A 20159-nucleotide genomic window follows, 5' to 3' on the forward strand; every position below is an offset into this window, starting at 1 on the left:
CACAATGCTACAGTACCTATGTGTGCCTATGTGTCTAAAATTTCTCATCCAGTTTTTAGTAAAGCTGAAATAACCCCATAAATTTGTGATTTTTTTTCATCCCTTTAAGACTAAAAGATACCCACAAGACTACCTCCGTTGGTACCAGATCCAGCAATTGGCAGTCCCGCCCCACACATCTGCATGGAGAAGACGTTGGGGATCTTTGCTTGAGTCACCAGGGAATCGAAGAAGGTCTTCAGAGAGCTTGATGGCTGAGGAGGGTGAAAAGAAGGACAGGGCTTCACGAGTCGTGGTGGAGACGAGGGCCGCCCAGTGTGGACACCAAGCATGGTCCACGGTTCTTTTGGTCTTTCAAATTTGGAGTTTTCCAGCTAAACCACAAAACGCTTGTGATTAGGTGCGGAGACCCCCAGTGGCGCTTGCTCCTGTGTGGCGCGCGCCTTCTGCAAGAGCTCTGCTGTGAAGGAAGACAGTGCTTCTGGGAGTGGCGCAGACACCCTCCGATGGCTCACCACGGCCTCCAGAGCGGGGCGTGTGTCCACGTGGAAGTGGGTCACGAGGAGGAAGTGTAGTTAACCTTGGACACTGGAGAGTGGCAGGGAACAGTGTCTCTAGGAGCTACTGCAGCTGCTGAAGCTTGACCCACCTCCCAGCAACTGCCCTACATCAAGTGACCAGTGACTGGTCCACCAGGCAGTGAGTCCCCAGCCCAGGCCCGGCCAGCTGGACTCTGGCAGCATCAGGAGAGTGTCAGTGAGCCCCGGAGTTGAAAAGGCTGGTGACTGAGGGGAAGGGGAGGTGCTGGGGAGCGAAACTGTCCAAACTATGCTCCAGCCCGAGGAGGTGACAGGGAAACCCACTCTGAGGTGCAATTACAACGCAGCAATTAGAAAAGGACCTAAAAAGACAAAGCCCGGTGATTCCCATTGCCAAACCGCAGCAGGCCTGGTTTGCTCTGTGTGTTGTCATACAGCCTTGGTCCCCACTCACGGCTACGCGTGCAGAAGACATCCCCATTTCTGCAGAAGGTCTCAAAGGGAAGAGGGGTACTCTGCAAACAGCTCCACGTCAGGGAGCCAGGGAGCAGGCAGCCAAGCAGAAAGTCACTGACTACAGACCTGAGTTTAGACACCTGGGAGGATCTAGATAAGCCACTCGGGGGTGGAGGGTCAGTTTTGGATGCCATCACAACAATGAGCAGAGGCTGAAGGCGTCCCCTGACACCTGTGGTCATTCGGCAGGAAGGGTGGCTCACTGAGTGCAGAGCTGACATCGCAGTTCTGGAGGCGGGAGGGATGAGTTCTGCCTCCCGCTCGCTCAGCCCACCCACATCTGGCCACCAGCTGGCTACCTGCAGCAGAGCTACAAGCCCAGGGACACAAAGTCCCTGCAGCAGGGTGGGGTCTGGTGGACTCTGGCCTGCCTTCCTGAGAGGCAGCAGGGACAACACCACCTGGGACTGAGGCCGGGCTCCACCCTGCTGACCCGGGTCATGCCTTTGTTTCCTGCCTGTGATAGCAATCACCTGCCAGGCCTGTTCTGGGACCTAAGGGGACACATGATCAAGGCTCTGCTATCATTCTGCCAAGCCACTCTCCACTGGAACCCTGCCTCAGGATCCCCCAAGGGATTCAAAAACAGGCAGTGGCTCAGGACCAACCCCAAGGGAACATGGTCTAGTGGGTGTGCAGTGGTAGCTGTCGCACACAGCCTTGGTGGGAGCACTTGGGGCTGACAAGGGGACACCACACACTGTGACCTCCACTGAGTGCTCGACACCCTATTCCAGAAACACTGGATGCCTGACCCACACCACTGTGCTGGTCCTTCCAGATGGGCCACTTCCCCTGCAGCTCCTATTACTGGCTCCTTCAACTCAGGGGCATGAAGCCAATTGTCAGTCATCTTGCAATTTCACAGATGAAGAGAGCAAAGGTCATGTGGGGGGTCTGAATAGTACCCCAAAACCCCAAAGTAGTTTGTTCTCACAGAAGTTTTACACTCTATTAATTGCAGATAATTGAAATTTACTCTACCATCTAGAATAATTTGCATAAAATCAATCATGCTCACATCTTTCATTTCCAAATGACCACATAAAGATGAGATGTTTTGCCCTAGGTCACACTGTCTGCGAAATGGGATTTACTAAGTTTCTACCCGTCTGCAATCTAAGACGTTCACCTCAGGGTACTGCGGCCGCTCGGCAGAGAGGGTGAAAGGTTCTGTGCTCTGAGTGGAGGGGTCAAGCCTTTCTGACCTAGCCCCCACAGCTCTAACATGGGAGACCACGAGGTGGGCGTCACAGGACACAAACCTCGAGTGAATGAACGGCTTGTGATGTTCTCCCCGGGGCCTGACAGGCACCCAGAACCAGGTCAGCCTTTCTCCCTGGGGAGTCACCGGTTGCCACTAAACCTGTCTGCTCCACCACACACCATTTGCTAATGAATATGAACAGGAGTAATGGTCCCGCAGGGCGGGCAAACTGGCCTTCCGCTCTGGATCTCCAAGGGCCCACAGGATCTGTTGCCAGGGTAAAGACCCTTCCTTCTCACACGCTGAGCTCTGCCTCCAAGTCTAAGGCTGCACCACGAAGCCAGGTGTGCGGCCCAGGGCCAGCACAAGAGATGCCCCCTGTGCTCTTCGCAAGCCCATGTAGACCCGCCTGTCTCCGGGAGCCCAGGGCACACCTCTGCTATCTAGTCCCAATTGTTCTGGTGACACTCCCAGGGAGAAATCCGCCTTCCTGCCTCCCTCTTCTGCACACCATTATTTCCTGGGGGTTGGCCCCAGTATAAATATTTGCAGACGTCCAATTCTGTCCCGCCCCATGATGTGAAGGCCACGATGGCCCTAAGAGTGAGGTCCCCAATCTCCTGGCTCGTCACTCCTTGGAGGGGTTGGCCATCCCCAGGGCAACTCAACATGTTCCTGTTCCGATTGTGTCCTGGGAGGCTCCCCCAGAGGGTGGGCGATGGCAGGACAGGAGGGCAGCTCCACCTGCTGGTGTCCCCGGATCCCCCACAGGCCCCCTGTTCATGTGCCTGTGTGAACTGAACACATGCATGTTTTCTTTCAAATCTATTTTGGTAGAAACTCCTGAACCAACTCCATAATCAACACAATTCAGATTCTGCTGACTCCTTTTAGCATCAGAACTAAAATAATCAAAAACAAAAACAAAAAAGTTCATGTTATGATTAAATCCTGCAGGGATGCTCCCAAGAAGTGTGCCATTTACCTTTAATTTAAAAGTGCTTGGACCTGAGTGTGCGAGCACTGGTCTGTTTCAACAGTGGGGGGGGGATTCTCACTGGGTACCCTCGGGGCAGTCCCCCGTCTCTTAGCCCTTTAATGGCTGGTTCTCAGACTCTCATCCGTAGTTTATTAACTTAAATAAATGGCTGCAATCCCTGGATTTGCCTCACCTTGGCCAGGGTGGCATAAGCCAGACCAAGTATTCCATTCCATTTGATCCCAGGCAGAAAGAAATTCTCTGACTTGAAAATAGTGGCGATGTTGACAAGAAACGAACTGTTGAAGCCCTTTGGGATGGTGACCACATCCTCCCCCATGAAGCCAGTCCAGCTGCCCTGTGTGTACTTCACGGTGACTTCGAAGCCCTTGAAGCGGTAGGTGCTGGACCTGCAGAAGGGAAAGAAAAGTCCACTGTATTCCATGCACAGAGCCAGGTTCCCTGACCCACAGAGGAGAGGGTGGTCACTGTGGACAAGCAGCTGTCCCCGTGGCAGCCCACTGTCAGAAGTTCTTCATGATCAAGAGTGCTGACAGGTGACAAGTCGCACTCTGACGACAGGGTGTGGTGCCACGTGGAAGGGCGGCTCTGGGGTTATCCTGTAGCCCTCAAGTGTCCTTCTCCCTCTCCTCACCCCAACCCACGAATCCCTTCAGCCTCCAAGAACACCACCAGATCTGGGCACCTGCCTGCCCACTGGCTTCGCAGGGACACTGGATGCTGCTCTGTGACACAGAGGTGCTGGCAGCCCAGGAGGAGGCTCTACCAGCTCTTCCAGCAGTGACTGAGGCTCAGATTCACATGACCCAGGGGACAAAGACCAAGCCCCCTCTTGGGAGTCCAGGTCCTGCCTCTTCAGAGCCAGCATTGGCCCTGAAGTCACAGGCCCTTCTCAAGGCTCTCCTAACGCCTCAAAGCTGATTACACTCATATCTAAATGGTGGCACGACCAAGAACCTGGGACCCTGAGGGCCACGGTTACTGACAATAACATGAACAGGGGCAGGCGATGGGCAAGACAGATGGCAATGCCGTCCTCTTGAGGATCAGCCAGGAACCCGCTCGGCATGTGAGCACAGCGCACTTCGGGTAGCATGAGAGTGAACTGGAGCTTCTTCCCAAGATGGCGGGAAAGCAAGGGACTCGCGGTGAGAGAGGCCTCTCTGACACCAGGCACTTACATGAGGGCACGGAGTCCTGTGGCTTTGGGGAGGCCCTCTTGGGGAGAAGAGAGCGGGCGTTAGAGTCCTGGGTGTCCAGCCCTGCAGTCCTTCTTGTATCCACATGAGTCTGAAAACTCTTGGGCTACCGGAAGGAACCCCAGGAATGACTCTGGGCAGATATCTGGACATTCAAGACAGACAATGACCAGGTTCCTAAGACAAGTGTCAAATCACCAAACCAACCACCTTAGAGGGCTCTTCTTCCTGCAGTTCCACTCCACTCTGCCCCAATAAAAGGGCTGCACAACATCAACACAAGCTAACGTGTCTTTATTTGGAAGCTAATGCAGTCTTGCTTGGGGTCAGGAAGAAGTTAAGTCAGAGATGACATGATTCCATATTTATGCATGTTTCTTTTTCATGTATCTTTTACGCTATACAAATGTCAACCATTTTTAAATATTTTTAGTTGTAGATGGACACAATCTCTTTATTTTATTTATTTATTTTTATGTGGTGCTGAGGCTCGAACCCAGTGCCTCACACATGCTAGGCAAGTGCTCTACTACTGAGCCACAACCCCAGCCCAGATCATTTTTAATTTGTTAATCACAGTTCTGAGAATCTGACCCTGAGGATGTACACAGGAAACGGAGAGGGTCACAATGTTTTATTTATAATAGGAAACAAACCAAAGGCCTAGTAAAAAGGAACTAGTTCAATAAACTATGGTGTATTTGTATGAGAGATTATTATGCAGCAATGAAAATATGGCTTTTCCTACCATTTAAGTGTCAGGGAAAAATTAAGTTGAAAGAAAAATTTGTTTCTGTGGCAAAATATTCAAAACTACTTATCACAGTCAAATATTAGCAGTGGCTGTCTCTGGGTAATGGGTTTGGTGGAGAGATGCCCATTCTTGTCGTTGAATCCTTCAGCAACTTCTATATGTGACTTTTAGAATCAGGAAAAAATGTTATTTTAAAAAATGTCTGGCAAAGAAATTTCAGTGCAGTTTAATTTATTCTCACTTTTATGATGGAGAATAAACTCTGACGGGTGTTGAATTTTAATATCAGCTTACCATTTGAGTTCCCTCCACTGTGGCCCTAACGTAAGAGGAACACCTCCTGAGGAGGGGCAGGCGCAGAGACAGAGGGTGAGGGCAGCAGAGCTGGGCACCCTGAGTCCCGGCTGCCCCACCAGAAATCGCCATGGAAAGTACAGTTGGACCTTTAGGTGTGAGTATCTGAGGATGGGTGCAGTGCCAAATTCCAGGGTCAGTGCAAATTCAGATGGGCCAGGCACACAGGAGGGCATGCACACAGTCATGTTCAATGCCAAGAAAAACTCTGAATTATTCAGTCCCTTTTGACATTTTGAGGTCATTCCTCAAGGTCAGGAACACCACTGCTGACACTTTGAAATGCTTCGAGAGCACGGTTTAGAAAGGAGTTAGCACACTTTGTCCATTGAAGAGCCCACAGAGAAACGTTGCAGGCTCTGCATTGCACACGAGGCCTGTCACAGCTACTCAGCTCTGCCACCGTAATGTGGAAGCAGCCACGTGCTATGTGGAAACGGCTGCGTGGCTGTGTGCCAATAAAACTTCAGATTTATAAACGCATCGGCAGGTCAGGTTGGGCCCAACAGTGACAGTTTGCCAACCCCTGGGCTAGCATGTTAGTTATCGTCCCCAAACAGTCTCAAGTGTGGTGGCCTCCTGTTTTTACTGCCTCTGGTCTGTAAACAACTCCTTGGGATAGGAACCTGAGCCCTTCTGGACGCTGGGTGTTAGGCGTGTCTTCTAGAGTTTCCTGCCCAGATGGCTGGCCCCTGACATTGTTCTGGATATTTCAGTGTCATTTGAGGAAAGGGAGTGGCAGCTAGTTACAGTGCCTGGATTCAGGTACAGGTTCAGCCCCTCCCACAAGCCTCCAGACCTGGGCCAACTCTTCAACCTCTCTGTGCTTCGGATTCCTCAACTGAAACATGGGGTCCTCCTATCAGACCCCCTGGGGTTAATTATGTGGATTACAAGAGTTAACCCCATGCAGCATTTAGAAAAAAAATCCCAGAACATGACAGGTACATAACCAAAATAGCTGCTATTATTATAATTATCTAATCACTTGCTACCTTCTCCAATCTATGAGCTACTATTAGAAAATTCAAGAATTTTTTTTCTAGAAAATGTTCCTACAGAACTACTAATAGAAAACTGGAAATCCATATGCAACAAAATGAAACTGAATCCCCTCCTCTCGCCATGCACAAAAGTTAACTCGAAATGGATCAAGGAGCTTGATATCAAATCAGAGACTCTGCGTCTGATAGAAGAAAAAGTTGGCTCCGATCTACATATTGTGGGGTCGGGCTCCAAATTCCTTAATAGGACACCCATAGCACAAGAGTTAATAACAAGAATCAACAAATGGGACTTACTTAATCTAAAAAGTTTTTTTCTCAGCAAGAGAAACAATAAGAGAGATAAATAGGGAGCCTACATCATGGGAACAAATTTTTACTCCTCACACTTCAGATAGAGCCCTAATATCCAGAGTATACAAAGAATTCAAAAAATTAGACAATAAATAACAAATAACCCAATCAACAAATGGGTCAAGGACCTGAACAGACACTTCTCAGAGGAGGACATACAATCAATCAACAGTACATGAAAAAATGCTCACCATCTCTAGCAGTCAGAGAAATGCAAATCAAAACCACCCTAAGATACCATCTCACTATAGTAAGATTGGCAGCCATGAGGAAGTCAAACAACAAGTGCTGGTGAGGATGTGGGGAAAAGGGTACTCTTGTGCGTTGCTGGTGGGACTGCAAATTGGTGCGGCCAATTTGGAAAGCAGTATGGAGATTCCTGGGAAAGCTGGGAATGGAACCACCATTTGACCCAGCTATTGCCCTTCTCGGACTGGAACCACCATTTGACCCAGCTATTGCCCTTCCCTGAAGACCTTAAAAGAGAGTACTACAGGGATACTGCCACATCGATGTTCATAGCAGCACAATTCACAATAGCTAGACTGTGGAACCAACCCAGATGCCCTTCAATAGATGAATGGATAAAAAAAAAATGTGGCATTTATACACCATGGAGTATTACGCAGCACTAAAACATGACAAAATCATGGAATTTGCAGGGAAATGGATGGCACTAGAGTAGATTATGCTAAGTGAAGCTAGCCAATCCCTAAAAAACAAATGCCAAATGTCTTCTTTGATATAATGAGAGCAACTAAGAGCAGGGAGGAAGAGCAGGAGGAAAAGATTAACATTAAGCAGAGACATGAGCTGGGAGGGAAAGGGAGAGAAAAGGGAAATTGCATGGAAATGGAAGGAGACCCTCATTGTTATACAAAATTACATATAAAGGTTGTGAGGGGAATGGGAAAATAAACAAGGAGAGAAATGAATCACAGTAGATGGGGTAGAGAGAGAAGATGGGAGGGGAGGGGAGGGGGGATAGTAGAGGATAGGAAAGGTAGCAGAACACAACAGTCACTAATAGGGCATTATGTAAAAATGTGGATGTGTAACCGATGTGATTCTGCAGTCTGTATTTGGGGTAAAAATGGGAGTTCATAACCGACTTGAATCTAATGTATGAAATATGATATGTCAAGAGCTCTGTAATGTTTTGAACAACCAATAAAAAAATAATAAAAAAAAAGATTGATTCATAAAAAAAAAAAAAGAACTACTAATACTGAAGACCCCGAATTATCTCATTCTAAGTTCCCATAACCTCATGGAAAGGGGCAGCTCTTGCCCACAGCGGGCCTGGCTTTGCTAAGGAGGTTGGGGTGGTGGGGGAGCAGTCAACCCCCTGAGCAACAGGCTTCTCAGAAGTTGAATCCCTCTTTGCTCTGCACCAGTACCATCCCACAGAACCGGCGGTGGTGACAGTGATGTTCTGCTTTGTCACTGCCCAACATGGCAGCAACAAGCGGCTACTGAAACTTGAAATGTGACAATAGTGTGACTGAAGAACTGAGCCTTCGTTTCATTGAGGTTAGTGAATTTAAGCTTAAAAGGTTCCATGTGATCACTGTGCGCTCTTGCAGAAACACAATTCGAGGTAATGTGAGAAAGAAGAGTAGTTCTAAGCCCTTCTCTCTGGGTTTCTTTCACTAAATCTCAAAAGAGTGGAGTCCTGGAGAAGAATCATAAGCAGCTCTATGGATAATAAGCATAGAATTTCCAGAACTTTAAATTAAACAACAAATTCTTCTACCTTCATTTTCTAACATCCTAATTCCTGGCACTGAATGGCCAACCCCTCTGTTCATTAATTAAATATACCCAGAGAGAACGCCGGGTGGGCTCCTCATATGTAAGGTCCATTCCAGTGCTGAGAAACAACAATCTGTCAGGGACAATCTGTGGGTGGCAGGAAAAAGTCCAGTCACAGCAACAAACACACTTGGAACCAAACTCAGAAGACAGTCTGTCTCCGAGAAGAGAGCTCAGGGGACTCAGGATTAAAAAGCAAGGTCAGTCGAAGAGGAGAGCAGAGCCGCAGAGCGTCTTATTGTTTTAAATGAAGCCCACCAACGTTTCCAGCAAACAGAAAAGAGAAGCCGGAAGGGCAGATTCAAGGCAGCTGAATCCTTGGGCGGCTCTGGGTCCCCTACACCAGGGAGCGCTGGGTCTCCTGAAGAGTTCTGCCTGAGCCTCCCTGGGCTTCTCCCGATCTTTTCAGGGTTGGAAGCCACCTGTGGGCGGGGTGGCCTGGCCCAGATGACCAGAGGTCCCTCGCTCTCTTCTGTAAGTCTGGAAGTTACCAGAAGGAACAGATGGAAGCCGCGAGGTTCAGGGCAGCTCAGCAAGCCTGCCCAGCCTCATGGGTCCTCAACACCCCCTCAGCAGTGACCACTACTCACGGCCTCTAATACAGCCAGTCCCTCCAGGAAGTCACAGGTGTAGGAAGGCACCTAAATAATCAGGCAGACAGATCTGTCACTGTTACAGGGAAAGGCATTTGATCTGTGTCCAGTCTGGCCTCTGTAGAGAAGGCACCAAGTTGTCTTCAATCCCCGAATCCCACTTCCAGGAATCAGTTACAGAGAACAATTGGCTCCTCGCCACACCCTCTCTGTGGGCTTTGCTCACATGCAGCCCAGGAGCCAGGAAATTTTAATGGGAATATATACTTAATTTCCTGACCAAATCAGTAGAGGGTCGAGGGGTGTGTATATTGGCTTTCCCTCAAGCCAAAGGGCCAGAGGCTGTTTTATTGGCTAAAAAAAAGTAGATAAAAAAAAAAAAATACACAATTCTTTCCCCACTGCATAGTCATTCACTGGAGCACTCGCGACCATGGAAGAAGTTCTGATGGAGACTAGCTATGCCAATGACTCACGGCAGCCCGACCTCTCATCCCATAAATCAAAGCCAAGCCAAACCTCCAATTACTGTAGAGTGCCTCCGGAGACATTAAACCTGAATGCCCAGAGACTGGGGACTGGAATCGGAGGCTCAAACCCAACCAGAAACCCTATGACAGCTAAGATCAGAGGCCGAGGCTCACACTGAAACCTCACCGCGCGGGGGGCCACATTCCAGAAAAGACTCCTTTGTCCAACACGCAGAAGGGAAGAGAATACCCTCTGTGCTCCCACTGAAGAAGGGCTGAAGGTGCACCGGAAGCTCAGGCCAAAGTCAGGGGAATGCATCGGACAAGCTAGCCTCGCAGCAAGTCATCGAGAGAAAACACCGGGATCTTGAAATAATGGATCTGTGACGGCCACATGCCTCCCAGAAGCTTGGAAAAAGAGAAGGCGAGGTTAACACGAGCCCCAGAAGGGACTGACCTGCAAGGCCAGCCTGGGACAGGCATGTGTCTGACTCGGCCAAGAAAAGAAGTGGCCTTCGAGCCCTGCTGAGGAGCGGTCTCCTGAAAAGAGGCAGGACCAGGGCAGGAGGCCTGGCCGCAGTGCAGCTTTGAACACAGCAAACTCAGCAGTACCTGCTGGCAGGCAGTGGTCAGGGGCCAAAGTGACCACTGGGGCAGCCCAGGGCTCTCCCTGGACATGGGTATGCTCTTAGTCTGTTTTTATCTACTCACAAGAGGAGAAGCAGAATCAGAAACTGGAGTGGTCAGAGCAGGTCTGCATCCTCTGGTGGGATGAGCAGGAGGCTCGGCCACACAGGGAGCTATGTGCACCTCAGGAGTTTGCACCAAGTCAGGGGCAGATGGCCAGAGAAGCCCAGCCTTTAGGTTGGGTAAAGGGACCCACCTGCCACCTGAACACCAGGCTGGCTGTGTGCACAAAATCCACTTGGACCAGCCAACAGGGAGGTTAGACAGATGTGGCCTCCCGGGGCCTGATGAGAACAATGAGTGCAGCAGAGTCCAAGGGAAGGATGCCCGGTTGTGTGGTTGATTAACCATGGCTCTTGCATGGAGGGCGGTGCGTGGTTTGGCGGTGGTGACTGTTATTTACCCCTGGGTGTCTTGACAATGGCATTGGCTCGGGGCCTGGGTGAAGAAGCCCATCTGACTTCTGTGGAGCTGGCAATTGTCAGCTGCCCAAGAACCCCATCTACCTACAGTCTAGAAGTGACCACCACTGTGTGAAGTCTGCACATTTAAACCCGGAAGTGACCGTGCACACTAGCCCGACCTGGCTCTCCGGTCTCTCTACTGTGACTGATGTCGACAGATGTATGATAAGGAATGAACTTATTTGGGATGTGAACCTGCTCGGGCTTGTTCCTCCTGCCTCTGTGTCCTGAGCACCCCGCCCAGGGGAACCCGGGTCAGTGTGCAGAACAGACCAGAACCTGCTCAGAATGGACACAGGGCTGGACAACTTTGTCACCAGGAGCGGTTCTCAGTGAGGAGGACACCATCCCCTGTGGGAGAGTGGTGGAAACTCTGGGGGCATTTTGGCCACTGGTGGGCCAGCATCAGGCACAATGGCTATCCTAGAAGCCCTTGTCCCTCATCCCTGTCCACGTTCTGAGCCCCTCTGGGCACGCACACGGGTGAAAACCCACCTGAGCCCCAGATGTGCCTCCCTTTCACATACGCACTGAATATTTTCTATGTGGGTTTAACAGAAGTTGGATATTAACTGCTATGTAAATAAGATGGCAGGTGATAACTTTTTCTTTGAACTTCACCAGGATTCTTCACCACATAAGAAACCACTTCAACAACCCAAGCTGCGCTGCGGGTTGGAGTCTTACTCAATCAGCCCTGGTCAGTCTACACTGGGTGATATGCAGCCACAGTGGTCCCTGCACAGCCTCCAGGCCCTGCCCTCATGGTTTCCTAGTGTGCTTGAACCACAGGTCACCTTCAGAGACAACGACTACCTTCCTGCACATCCCTTTCCTTCCTCCCACCCACACAGGTGTTTATTTCCTGAAATAAAATAAAGCTACTGGAAGAACTTCAGATTTGGGGTGTCTTGGATTCTGGAATGTTCACATACCCACAATGAGCTACCTCAGGAATGGGAATCAACTATAAAAGCAAAGTTCACTTATTTGCACCTTGGACATGCAGCCTGAGTCATTTTGCACAGTATCTCTGGGGCACCTGTTTTGACCATGACCTGTCACCTGAGTCCAGGAGTGGACGTTTCCGCCTGTAGCATCATGTCAGTGCTCGAGAAGCTGGTGGACTTTGGAGCATGCCCGATTTTTGGACTAGGAGTGTTCCACGTGGGAGCTCCATAGGGCCATGCAGAATCAGGTATGTAGGTTGAATTATATTTCCTGGTTGCTTTCGTTTGGGGTGACACAGAGCACTTGTCACGAGGAGGGTGTGGGGCGGAAGGCCCGGGACTGCTGTGCAGAATCAGGAAGGTGGGTGGGCTGCTGCCTACTTGACTTCCCAGGCCATGTGGATAAACATGGGAGGTTTGGAGCACCCTGGCGTCCCGTCCCATGACAAGGCCACCCAGAGTGAGCAACTGGAGGTGGGAGCTGTTTGTGGGCAGAGGACTTGGATGAACCTGCGTCTGAATGGGAAAGGACAGCCATGCCCCCTTCCGCACCGAGAAACGCCACCCACTTCTCCACGTGTTCGTGGTCACAGCACAACTTCTGGCACACACTGATCTTCTCATTCCCCAGGCCATCACGGGCCAGCTAGTGTACCCTAGGATATCAACGGCGGGATCTTACAACATGTGGAGTCACGTGCTGCGCTCTAAGTTCCTTGAGGGGTGCCACTTTGTTCTGTGGCTCTGTGGGGCTCCGCATGCACTGGCCACCGCTCCCCCTATAGCCAGCAGCTGCAGCTGCACACCCAGGTCACTGCGCCATTTGTCCCCCTCAGGGGGGCCGCAGCGCAGCCCACATAGGACTGTTCTGGGGGCGTTTTCTTTCCCATGCCAAAGTCTCACTTTATTAAGTCGCCGGGTCCTCAGAAACCTCGAGCTCTTATTTCCCTGTTTTCTGGCAGCTAAATCTGGGCTTTAGTCCTCGGAATAAAGACTGTGGATAAGGAAAGTGAGAGGGGCGGAGATGCCAAGGGTCCGCCACTGGGAATCCTGCCAGCAGTTCTCAGGCTATGGGAGTTCGTGACCCTATGCATGTCGGCAGGCTTGCTCTGCCTGCTCCCTTTGGGCTTCACAAAAACTGACATGAAGTCCAAATGTGGACAGCATTAGAGCAGCTTCAAGTGCCCAGAGGGCGGGGACTCCAGATCCAGGGCTCTTGTAGAACTGGAGAGTGACATGAGGCCACTGGGGACCCTCCCTGCACCCACTCAGAGGTCCTCTGGAGCCAGGAGTCGTGGCCGCTGCACTGGGCACAGTCTGCTATTCCAGAGACCTCCACCCTTCTCACAAGTCCATCCCATAGCTGCCCCGTGGAGCCCCTCAGTGCTTAGTGCTTAGTGCTTAGGTCATGTGCTTTGTGCTCAGCACCCTCACTCTTTCCCAATGAGCCACTGACTTCTTTCCCCAGATACCTCCCCACAGCGATGTTCCTGTGAACCGTGCCCTAACCCTTCTGAACGACGGGGCAACGCAGAGCTGGCTTTGCATGCTTACCCCTGCCTAGAATGGCCCCTGCCTGAATGGCCACACTATCCCATGGTGTTCCTCTGCCCACACCTCCCCATGCACACTGACAGCTCACAAGCTCTGCACTCCTGTGTAAGTGCAGAAGTTGTTTCACTTGACAATGCATAAGGTGACTCTCCTGTGGATGCACCGAGGCTACGTAAGGGGGATTGTGTGATGGATTCCCCTGAAGTGAAACACGCACATACATACATGTGCATCTACGTGTATACATGCATGTTCAGGTACACATCCAGACACAAGCACAGATGACGAATGAGCGTGTGTACACATACACGCACACACACACCCTGAAAGTGAGTCAGTCTTCTGGCTGGTTTGTTCCAGTATATTCTACATGCCGATTCATGTGGTGTGCCCCCCCAGCCAGGCCCACTCTGGACCCACCGCTTACCTCTCTGCGTCAAAGTAGGTGTCTACGTAGGAATGGGGGGCACCTGCCACGGCGAAGTTACTGCTTCCAGTGTCGACGAGAATCTGTAGCTTTTATTTTTTTAAGGAGACAAAATAGAAAGTATCATAAGGCAAAAGCTTGTACTGGCTGTTGTAAACCGAATCGGACAGAGTCCATGAAGAAGCACACACAGTCTTGGAAACAGCCCTGCAGTCGCTGCATCTCCCTCCAGGCCGCTGGGACTGGCTAACAAGGCCAAGCCTCCACCAGCCCCCAGCCCCAGCTTGTGCCCTGGTTCCCTGGCTGGGACACCCTCTTCCTGCCTTCCCAAATCTCTGGGAAAACCAGATCCAACGTGACCTCTCTCCTCAGCAGCCTCTTACTGGCCCCCTGGCCCCTCTGCAGATGTCCCCTGCAGAGTGCCTGGGGACATCTGCCCCAGTCCTGCTTTTGTAGCTTGATTACAGTATAATTTCTGTACCATAAAAATGCAAGATCTGAAATGCGTGGTGAGACTATGGCCATACCACCCTGAAGGTGCCCAATCTCGCCTGAAATGCTCCGTGAGCACTGCCACAGTATGTCCTCAAACCAAGACGCAGAACTTCTGTTGTCCCTGAACGGTCCCCTTGGCGCCTCTTCCCCAGAAGCTGCCACGCACGTTCTGACTTCTATTACGCTCCTGAACGTTCTGTGAGGGCAACGGGGCGGTGCTGGGTTTGCTCCCTTGCTGGGGTCTTTGCTCTTGGAGTCTCCGCGGCGGAGGAGCGTTCCTCCACGTGCGCGGCAGTGGGTCTGCTTCTCTAGATGGGGCTGGCTGGTCTCCAGTTGAAGGCTGGTGTGGGTGAGGCTGCTGTGGACGCTCCTGGAAGTCTTTGGACAGATGCTTCCATTTCTCGTGGGTAAAGACCCAGGACTGAAACCTACTGGGTCACAGGGTCAAGATGCCTTTCTAGTGTTTTCTAAATAAACGGCTGAGCAGCTCTCCAACACAGACATACAAGATGCACTCCCGTGGCAACGTGCCAGGGTCCACTCTGCTTATTTGCTCCATATTCTCCCCCAAATCTGGTGTTGGTGGCCTTTGCTTTTGCCACACCAGTGGAGATAGTGGCATCTTGCTGAGGCTTCTTGCCCCTCCCCAGTGACCAATGCTGTTGAACTGCTGCCTGTCCACAGTTTGGCCCATGTACCCGAGTCAACAATGGCATGAGGGGAGAAAGGGTGGGTTGCCCCTCTTTATGCCCAGCACTATCCCAAGTGCAGACACATGGCCAGCTGTTTAGAGAGTGAACAAAGCCTCTAGAACACAGAGTAGGTAGATCAAGCCCAAAGGCTGAACATCAAGTTTAAACAGCTAGAGACAGGAAACAGAACAGGCAAGCTTCTGTCCAGCATTATCTCATGGACAGACTGCTGCCTTGGCCAATACCCCCAGTTTTGCTAAGTCTAGAATTTTCTATGCCCCCAACCCCCACTTATTCGACCCAGCCACAGAATTTGGCTCAGGTTCAACCCCTCCTCCTGGAAATTCCTCCTTCCCCTTGGACTCTGGAACTCCAGCCTTCCTGAATTCTCCTCCTGCTTCTGCGACTCCTCACACCCCTGCTGCTGGATGGAGTTGCCCAGGGCTCAGGCTGGCGTGGCTTCTACCCTCTAGACTCACAACCTCGTGTCTGTAAAGGCCTCCTCTCACCCCTGAGCCCCAAGCTCACAGCCAGTCGGTTCCTGGCCCCGGACTCCAGGCTTCACCAGCCCAACACCTGCATTTGGTGTTTCACGGCCTTCTGGTGTTGAAACCCCAACCTCACACCCTGAGTGGATGTTGTCAGGAAACAGGGTCCTCACGGAGCTGGTCAAGTTAAGGTAGCATCCCTAGGGTGGCCCATCCAGTCGGACTGCAGGGAGGGGAAGGTCCTTGGAAAGATAGAAGCATGCAGGAGCTGCATGTGACAATCGAGGCAGGGGTCAGGGCTGCACAGCCCCAGGACACCAGGGACTCACAGCCACCACCAGGAGCTGGAAGAGGCAGGGCAGGCTTCTCCAGGGCCTCAGAGGGAACGAGGTCCAAAGGAGCACCAAACAAATCTGCATTCATGGTTTCCCTTGGTAGCTGGGGGATTGCTTCCAGGACACCCTGCAGGTACCAAACTCCAAGGAAGCTCAAGTCCCATATACAAAGTGGCAGAGTATCTGCATAGAACCCACACACATCCTCCTGCATATTCTAAATGCAGATTAAATGACTTATTAGACTACTTATAATACCCAGCAGGATGTGAATGCATGCAAAGAGTTGTTAAACTGCACTGTGTAGGGAACAACGACAGAACGTCTGCACATATTCAGTACTATTTTTTAAAATATTTTTGATCCCTGGTGGTTTGAATCCTTGGATGTGGAACCTAGAAATGCAAAGGGCTGAACTGAACTTGGAGTTTGGTGGAGAGAAACTGGTGGATGCTAAGAAATCATCTTATGTATTGAATCATCAGTCAGAGGTTAAAACAAGTGGGTGTGCTGGACCTCATGGTGCACGCCTATAATCCCAGTGGCTCAGGAGGCTGAGGCAAGAGGATAACAAGTTCAAGGCCAGACTTGGCAACTTAACAAGGCCCTGAGCAACTCAGTGAGACCCCATCTCAAAATAAAAAATAAAAAGGTCTGGGGATGTAGCTCAGTGGGTAAGCACCCAAGGTTCAGACACCAGGACAAAATAAACAACAATAACAAAAACAAGTGAAGGAGACCCATCTGTAGCTCAGTCTTGCTGAACAAATCCCTCCTGTAGGGCCAGGTTCCCTTTTCTTTCTGTTCATAAATACTAAATTTTTAGGGGCTGGGGATATAGCTCAGTTGTCTCCCATGCACAAGGCCCTGGGTTCAATCCCCAGCACCACACACACACACACACACACAGACAAGATTAAATTTTCAAAGGCTCACCTCCAGGCATGTCAGACTTGCTGGGCAGTTTTTAATTCCTTCATCTTTTAAGAGATGGTTGACCCCACACCCACCCAACCACACACATTTTTCTTAACCCTATCATTTCCTGTACCTCGGTTTCTGTTTTAATGTTTCTTACTTTATTGTTATTTTTTTAATCTTTACTTTGGAATTCCCTGGTTTTTAAGAATTCTTGTAATTTGCAAGCTTTGTATCCATTTTAACTCGGTTTTTTGTTGTCTTACAACTTTACCTGATGCCTTTAACCTCTTGTCTTGATTTCACAACTTAGAATGGCTCTGTGGGCTCTCCACTCTGAGATCTGACAAAACTGGCACACAGCTAAGCCTGGTGATGGCGGGTGTTGTAAGATAAGGAGGGACGGAGCACGCGCTGGCTCACACCCTGTTGGTTCTCCTGGGCAGCTCTGTTTACCGTTTCACGCGGTGCATTTGAGCGCTCCTGCTTTTACCTGCCTGGCATTTTACCCTCCTCTGTCTGCCCGCCTGGTCGTCCTTGGCCCTCCTAGATGGCTGTGGATCTCTGCCCCAGGAGCCTCTCCACGGCTCACACTGCTGTTTGCGCCCTCTCAGGGGTTGCTTGTGACAATCACCTTTCCCACCGTTGCTCAGTGGTCACAGCAGTCGCAGGCCCAGGCTGGCGCCCCCAGGTCCCTCATGGGAGCTTCTGCTGGGCATCCTGTGGCCCCCTGAGATAGCCGTCTTCCCCAGTCCCTTCCTGTCTGGGACACAGCGCCAAGACTCTTACACTTGAAGAGGGGTTGCCTGGGCTCTACACGCCTGAATCACGTGTTCCTCTGAGCAGCATATATATGTTTCTCTAGTACCTGAGGGAAACCTGAGCCTGTCTTACTCTTTCCTTTTCTCCCTGGCGCCTGGAGACTGCTTCTTGGCCTCGCAGTTCCACAGTATCCGTCCGACTTCACACTGGTTGGCTGATTCAACTTTCCCGGACAAAGGGGCTCAACTTTCCCCTTGGTCTTCTAGGGCTGCCGTAGCACATACCCTGCCGGGGCACCACAAAACAACACACCCCTATTCTCTCCAGGTTCTGGAGGGGGGAAGTCCAGACTCTAGGTGTTGGCAGGGCTGAGAGCCCCAGAAAGGCTCTAAGGGGGGTCCCTCCTGCCTCGTCTGGCTTCCAGCTTGACCAGCAACCCTTGGCATCCCGTTCACTCTGCGCTGAACAGGTGCCGTGAATGGATGTGGACCCCTGTCAGTGCGTCACACTGTTCATCTTCGAGGTGGGCCTGTCTCTGAGCTTCCTCACTGCCTGCAGAGCTGGCTTCCATGACTCCTTTGTAGCCAGCTCAGGGGTGACTCAGGAGCTGAGGCCACACGTGTGGTCCATGCAGAAGAGTGAGGCCTGGGGTCTTACCATTGGAATGGGTTCCAAAGCACCCTGTCTAGTGCCAAGGCTACTGCCTGACCAGCAGACACCAGTAGGAGCTGACACGGACTGACACACTCACGTCACGTGGCCCTGTGTCCTCCTCCTCCTGTCCACGTCCTGAGTGTAAATGTTTCCTGGGGGCAAAGATGAGCTTTGAAGCTGCTGGGTGAAGGGATTTGGGAGGGTGAAGACCAACAGAGCCCTGAACCACTTGGGATCCCTTCCTGGGGCCAATCCAGGAGTCCCAGCTTTCAACAGGGCAGTGTGCCTGCGAGGCAAGGGATGTCGCCACCTCGAGATTGACTCCTGCACACGGTTGCAGAGATTTTTCTTGGTCATTAAAGCCACAGATAATAAAAGCCATGGGATCTTGAACAGGAGCAGCTGTCCCCCAGGCCTGCTGTCAGTCTCAGAAGCATGCCATGTCACCCGCGTTCCCCGGGTCTCTCTGGCAACCTCGCACCCAGCAGCTGCAAGACGCAGGCAAAATGCCAGCACGGCCCGGCCGCCCAGCGCCCACGGGCTCTGCCAGGCAGGCAGGCATTCCACGTCCACACTGGCGGCTCCTACACCCCAGGCCTGGCTGAGGTGGCAGCAAGACTATTGTCCTCCATACAATAGTCCCAGTGCCCGGGAGCTTTCTGGGCAGACGTTCTGCCCTGCTCTCCTGGGTCTGGAATTCCTGCCTCCCACCTCATAAACAGGCTTGTTGACTCCCGTCCTGGGCCTGGCTGCTCCTTTGCAGAGGCAGGGCACCCAGCACAGAGACAGTCAGACCCAGGCGTGGGCTGCAGTGCTGCACACCGACATCTCTTCTCACCGCCCAGGAGTTCAGGACAGTCACACCTCCCCGAGATTTCCTTAGAAGTCAGTTTTCAAGAGCATTCAGGCCACCAGGTGACAGGTCATTCTTACATATTCAATCTGAGGACAGAAGTCGTCCCAAATAAACAAAGCAGGCTCCAAGTCAGGAGTGGATGAAAATCCAGGGGCAGAAACCCCCGGGCCGTTCCGCAGCATCAGAGGCAGACGCCTTAACACTATTTGTGCTCCCTGAGATGCAGCCCCACCTGTGCAAGGAGTTCAATGGCAAAGGGAAAAAGACCATCAACGCCCTACAAGTTTCCCAGGATGCACTCAAGTACCTGGCGCTCCAAAACTCAGCCTGTGGTCTTCTTCCAGAACCCTCATCCCGCACAACTCAGAAATGCAATCTGCTGCTGTCTTTACATGAACTGACACACTCACGTCACATGGCCCTGTGTCCTCCTCCTCCTATCCATGTCCCAGGGATTTCTAAAATCACGACCTGCATCTTTGGGTTCACTTCATGTGCATGCACTCCTACTGTACACACACTTGTGTGCACACCAGCCCAGCTCTAGACTACATCATTCGGACTCCTAAAAGGATACTGAAGTCACAAATTCAGAAAACGCTTTCACACATTCAAAGCGTGACCTGACTCAGAAGCGTACAGAACATCATGGCATGGGTACTTTATAAGCAAGAAAACCAGCAACCGGGAGTGGTGGGAAGGTCCAGCAAGATCTGAGGTCTTGCCTCCTGCCTGCTACTCTCCCACACTGTGCAGCCTCCTGCAGAGCCCACCACTCCACTTCCTCTGACACAGTGGCCCACGGGGAAACCTGCCTCCACCAGAGATGGGTCTGTTGTTCCCACCCTCATTGACTTTTTTTTGGTGGGGAAGGGAGGGGTACCAGGGATTGAACTCAGGGGCACTTGACCACTGAGCCACATCCCAGCCCTATTTTGTATTTTACTTAGAGACAGGGTCTCACTGAGCTGCTTAGTGCCTCCCTGTTGCTGAGGCTGGCTTTGAACTCATGATCCTCCTGCCTCAGCCTCTGGGATTAATAGGCTCATTGACTTTTCATTCCTTCAATCCC

At 51.3% G+C, this 20159-nt stretch overlaps 1 protein-coding gene across 2 annotated transcripts in view; it reads right to left on the reverse strand.

The window, feature by feature from the left end:
* Positions 1-20159, reverse strand: part of Bace2 (beta-secretase 2) — a 91535-nt gene that overhangs the window by 37272 nt on the left and 34104 nt on the right. For both annotated transcript variants that reach the window (XM_076868756.2, XM_076868755.2), the window contains exons 2-4: positions 13888-13976; positions 3435-3651; positions 126-254 (exon numbers count right to left, since the gene is read on the reverse strand). In XM_076868756.2, the coding sequence (XP_076724871.2) occupies positions 126-254; positions 3435-3651; positions 13888-13976 (435 nt within the window). The remainder of the gene's footprint in view (positions 1-125; positions 255-3434; positions 3652-13887; positions 13977-20159) is intronic.

This window comes from Callospermophilus lateralis, chromosome 10 (assembly GCF_048772815.1).
Source record: "Callospermophilus lateralis isolate mCalLat2 chromosome 10, mCalLat2.hap1, whole genome shotgun sequence".
Taxonomy (NCBI): domain Eukaryota; kingdom Metazoa; phylum Chordata; class Mammalia; order Rodentia; family Sciuridae; genus Callospermophilus; species Callospermophilus lateralis.